The sequence below is a fragment of the Verticillium alfalfae genome, genomic scaffold, assembly GCF_000150825.1.
Source record: "Verticillium alfalfae VaMs.102 supercont1.15 genomic scaffold, whole genome shotgun sequence".
Taxonomy (NCBI): Eukaryota; Fungi; Ascomycota; class Sordariomycetes; order Glomerellales; family Plectosphaerellaceae; genus Verticillium; species Verticillium alfalfae.
The window spans coordinates 920,360-925,529 of NW_003315024.1; the positions used below are offsets into that span (position 1 = coordinate 920,360).

The window sequence follows — 5,170 nt, forward strand, 5'->3', positions numbered from 1 at the left end:
CTGCCTCATCTTCTGTGGTGTCCTCGCCAACCCCGATACGCTCCCCGGTTTCTGGATCTTCATGTACCGGGTGTCACCGTTCACGTACATTGTCGCAGGCATGCTATCGGTGGCGGTCGCCAACACCAACGTTATCTGCGCCGACAATGAGCTCCTCAGCATTGTGCCACCGTCCGGCGAATCGTGCTCCGAGTACCTGGGTCCCTGGATGGAGCAGTTCGGCGGTTACCTCACCGACGCCACCATCAACTCGACCAGCGAGTGCCAGATGTGCACCATGGACAAGACAAACACCTTCCTGAACTCGCTCAACATTGACTACGCCGACCGCTGGAGAAACTTCGGCATCGGCTGGGCGTTCATCATCTTCAACATCTTCGCGGCGCTTGGTCTGTACTGGCTGGCGCGTGTGCCCAAGAAGGGTGGCCTCTTCGGCAAGAAGAAGCAGGAGTAAGCTGGTCCTGTTGTGGACAGAAAAAGACGGAAAAGCCACGCGGGCGTAGACAACCCCTTGGCACGTCATGAATGTGTTTTGTAGTCTCCCCAACATATATCCTGTCCATACTATGTTTTCCTTTTATTTATCATGTCCAGCTTCGCCGGTCGTTTCTGTTGACCGGGCTGAGGGGCATGACGGCGTCTGGGTTGCCCAGGAGAGGGCGTAGACTTGCATAGTCCTGCAACTTCTGCAGACGGTGGATTTGACACGAGTAATAGATGCCAGTCAAAATGAAATCTTCCCGTACTTATCTTGCTGTGCCTATCTTTGCGTGTGACGAAACGTTTGGTCTCCAATACCGAGTGCCGCTTCGGCTTGCTCGCATTTTCGTATTCGAGGCGGAGCAGCCGTCGGAGCATGCGTAAGAGTTCACGGCCCCCCTTTTTGAGATGAAATGCTCATAGCGGCCACGGGGCGGCTCCGTTCCTCCAGATCGCGTGAGCGTCGTCGTTGCGTGATTGGACGGCGGCCAAGGGTCTCGACTGTCGATTGTGGATATGCAGGGGCTGGGAACGGGAAGGATTCGATTAGAAGGGTGCGAGGCGGTGCGCTTCGGACCGGTGTGCACGGGGGGGGTTCAGGGGAGTAAGGCCGCCCTTCCACAAGTAACTTGAATACCAACCCAGGCAGGGCCACACTGGGAACCCGCCCCATTCGAGGATAGCGCGCATTGAAGTACGTGAGTTTAATCGTTAAGGTAATTGTTTGTGGTCACCACTACGTGTCGTTAAGCTGCGGTCGGCCTTCGGGCTTGCCTCATGGCTCCTCTTTACTTTGACTTTGACGTTCCCTCCCCCCCCAATGAGACAAGCAAGGGACCCAATGTGGCGTGTCGGTTGGCGGACGGCCCGAATTGTGAAGAGCACCGCCTTCGACAGCCGAGATTGAGACTTCGTGTACGACGTTGGGCCTGACGACTTGGACTGTTTGAGGTCTCTTGTCATGTCTTGGGGGCGCAGCGCTGGGGCGGGCTCGGCGGGCGGGCCGCGAGAGCAATCCTTTCAAAATCAGAGATCCAAGGCACTTTCCCGTAGACGCGCAGCCTGGCCGTTGAGTTGAGGATGCCATGGAAGCGCCATGGAAACGAGGGCGCGAGAGGAAGATGACGTTGTAGAATGCTCATGTTTGCGCCTCCCCGTCGTTGTCTCGTGGACGAAGGCTGGCGGGAACCCCCTGTGGAATGTACCGAGTGCCTTAGGGTATCGGCTAGCGAGGGGCTAGTGCCAGGGGGGGAGGGGTCGCATCTGGGTCGTCGCGGGGGAAGCTGGGATTTCGTCGTCCGACCCTGAGGTATTCGCACTCTTCTTTCAACGACGTCTGCTGCGACAAACATCCCCCCCGTCCGCAGCAGCACCGCGCACGCCGTCTCTCTCTCCATGCCGTGGATCGTCAATCGAAGTGGCCTTGCTGCTGTTTGACGCCGGCAGCTCCACGTGATGGGCGGTCCTGGCGAATAGAATGCTGCACAGCCCCGATGCCCAGACGCCAAGGGATGCCAAGGCTCTACCATGCCTTTTACGTGGTGCTGGGCATTTCCCACCGCGTCATCTCCCTGTCTCTTGCCTGCCTCTTGCCTCTGGGTGCCCTTTTCTGCTGCCCCTTCCCTGTCTGTGTCGCTCCCTCTTTCCCCTGAATCAGGCTTTGTTTGTCTGCCTGAAGGTGTAGCCCGTGTCGCTCATGCCCCCCCCCAGTCCAAGTACCTCAGAGCAGCAACCACTCACGCCGCCACTACCTTAGCAAAAGGGGCCCGCCCCATCTTATTCCATCGCTTCTGTATTTCCTCCCGCTTCCTACATCTCTCCTTCCCCGGTGCATCCACGTTGAAGCAACCTCAGCACAACCTACAACACCCCAAAGCTCCCCCGTTGTTTGTCGTCGCTCTGATCAGAGCCAGACGCTGCAACTGCCATTCGCTTCCTGTTCTTCCTCCTCTCCTCCCTCGACACCCTTGCGACTCACCAACACGACGAGGGCCCTATTTATACCAAACGCACCTTGAGTTCCGGGCCAACAGCGACTCGGACTCATTCACACCCGACGGTTATTGCCCGATTGAATCTGCATTTCCTCGACGATTGAACGACCCAGAGACGACATCATCACATCATTCGCATTTTCTCGTTGATCGATCCTCCTTCGCCCACGGCCGTCGAGGCCTGCGCATTCACTCGACTGCTTTCATTCTCCATTCTCCCTTCACATCATGTTCAACTCTCTTCATACCGTCGCCCCAGCGGCGCTATTGGCCCTCAGTGCTCTGCCGTCCGCTCTGGCTCAGGGCTACTCCATAGATTCGGATGGTGTGTAGACACGCTGTTCTACTGTCCGAGCTCCTCTTGCTGACCCGTGCAGATGCAATTCGTGAGACAGCACGCACGCTCGCGTATGACATGATGCTGTTTTACGAAGGCAACAAGACTGGCATGATCCCCGGTATCCTGCCAGGACCCCCAGCCGACGGAAAGGGTGATTACTACTGGTGGCAGGGCGGTGCCATGATGGGCACATATGTCGACTACTGGCACTTGACCGGCGACACGAGCTACAACGACGTCGTCCGCGAGGGCATGGTGCACCAGGTCGGCGACAACCGCGACTATATGCCCCTCAACCACACGGCCTCGCTCGGAAACGACGACCAGGGCTTCTGGGGCATGACGGCCATGCTGGCCGCCGAGAACAAATTCCCTGACCCCCCCGAGGACCAACCCCAGTGGCTGGCCCTCGCCCAGGCCGTGTGGTCCACGCAGAATGATCGGTTCGACGACCACTGCAACGGAGGTCTCCGATGGCAGGCCGTCTCCACCAACGCCGGATACAACTACAAGAACACCATTGCCAACGGCTGCTTCTTCAACATTGGTGCTCGCCTCGCGCGCTACACCCGCAACGATACCTACACCAAGGCCGCCGAAGAGACGTGGGACTGGCTCTGGGGAGTGAACTACATCGATCACGAGAACTGGCGTGTCTACGACGGTGGCCATATCGAGCACAACTGCACCGACATCAACAAGGGCCACCTTCTCCTACAACATTGTCGTGCTGATGCAGGCGCCGCGTTCATGTACAACTACACCGAGACGCCAAGTGGCTCGACCGTGTCGAGAAGCTGCTGGACCGCTGCCTTACCGATTTCTTCCCGAGAGGTGTTGCTTATGAGGTTCCTTGCGAGAGGGACCCTGGCCGTTGCAGTGCTGACATGTTGACCTTCAAGGGATACATGCACCGCTGGCTCGCTGTTGTCACGCAGCTTGTTCCCGGGACAGCTTCGAAGATTCTACCCGTGCTGCAAAACTCGACGCAGGCTGCTATAAGACAGTGCACTGGTGGCGCCTCGGGCCGCGTGTGCGGCTTCTACTGGGACAGGGGCGAGTTTATCGACCCCGCTGTCGACAAGACCACTGGTGCTGGCGAGCAGATGAACGTCCTGGCCGCCGTTTCCTCGCTTCTCATCGCAGGCGCGAACCCACCCACGACCAACGACACCGGCGGTACCTCGAGGGGAGACAGCAACGCCGGCCGGGACAGCAACCCGTTCCAGGACCCGGAGCCAATCACGACAGCAGACAGGGCGGGCGCTGGTATCGTGACTTTTATCATCCTGGCGAGCGGACTAAGCTCGTGGTACTGGATGAGCTTCTGGGACTAAGTTCCTCCTGAATCTGCTCTCCGCCTGCGAGGTGCTCGCCGGCGTTCGACATGGGTCAAGGCTTGCAGGGACCAGGATGGTTCGCTACTCCATGATCACGTGGATGGAAGGATGAGTTTTGCTTGCCGTTCGAAAAATCAGGACGGGGCTCCTTTTCTTGTCATTGCCAGCCGGGCCCGGATGGTCTGGCTGCTGGATATAGGGCTGGCGTTGTTGCTGCCGCAGTGTCACGATATACTGGCTGTGGCCTTTTTCATTTTCACGGGCTTGTGGTGGGATGTTTGTAGCTGAATACTAGTCTTCTTTTGACCTTTTGAACATTTGAGAGGTGTCTGAGCATTGTGATGGTAGGCTGTTGACTGGATTTTGTACTGTGATCCCACGTGCTCGGACTGTTGCCTTGTTGGAGGATGATTAGATCATGCTGGCATGCGTGTGTTGTCTGATGATACAGATCCAACTGGCGCCAACCTTCATCCCTCGTATCCTGTAGCTCGAGGCAGTCTGGATGCTTCCAATCTGTCACGGCCAGGCCAAGTTTCTGAACATCCCTTGTTGACACACACCACAGCTTTCAACCCCCAGGAAATGAAGGACACAAAACCTTGGCGTGGTATACGTCTCTACCTCTCTACATCCATCCCTATCATACACTGAACAGCCCGTCGCCTCGTACATCTACAAGCCCGCCCCGCGTCCCGTGGCCGACCGCGCTACAAAAAGTTGATCCCGACACCGACCTGCACGCCCTTGGTGCCGACCTCGCCCCGCCGCACGACGAGCGGCAGGCTGAAGTTGAGCTCGAAGCGCGCGACGGGATGGGCGTACACGAGGCCGACGCCGGCGGCGACGCTCGGCGGGCCGCTGACCAGGTCGCCGACGGCGTGGGCGAGGCCGGCGCGCGACCGAGGCGGGCGTCATGTCGCCGCCAGATTGCGCGTGCCCCTGCCCGTGCCCCTTGTCCGTGCCGCCCCTGCTTGTCTCCGCCGGCGGTAGCAGAAGCAGCAGCAGCAGCAGCA

The 5,170-nt window shown here is 58.5% G+C and overlaps 3 protein-coding genes across 3 annotated transcripts in view; 2 read left to right on the forward strand and 1 right to left on the reverse strand.

Moving 5' to 3' along the window:
- Positions 1-61: 61 nt before the first annotated feature.
- Positions 62-735, forward strand: VDBG_09613 (ABC transporter; the record flags this gene model as incomplete). The annotated part of the gene is made up of 1 exon (XM_003000372.1): positions 62-735. One exon carries the CDS (start codon positions 62-64, stop codon positions 452-454), a length of 393 nt encoding a protein of 130 aa, XP_003000418.1.
- A 1,967-nt stretch (positions 736-2,702) lies between these two features.
- Positions 2,703-4,151, forward strand: VDBG_09614 (mannan endo-1,6-alpha-mannosidase DCW1; the record flags this gene model as incomplete). The annotated part of the gene is made up of 3 exons (XM_003000373.1): positions 2,703-2,799; positions 2,852-3,648; positions 3,717-4,151. The coding sequence occupies 3 exons, from the start codon at positions 2,703-2,705 to the stop codon at positions 4,149-4,151; spliced, it is 1,329 nt and encodes a 442-aa protein (XP_003000419.1).
- Positions 4,152-4,410: 259 nt separating this feature from the next.
- The window catches only part of VDBG_09615 (mitochondrial outer membrane beta-barrel protein Tob55), a gene marked incomplete at both ends in the record, with an annotated part of 2,214 nt that continues 1,454 nt past the window's right edge, over positions 4,411-5,170 (reverse strand). Inside the window, one exon of the mRNA XM_003000374.1 lies at positions 4,411-4,692. Coding sequence (XP_003000420.1) covers positions 4,411-4,692 — 282 coding nt within the window. The remainder of the gene's footprint in view (positions 4,693-5,170) is intronic.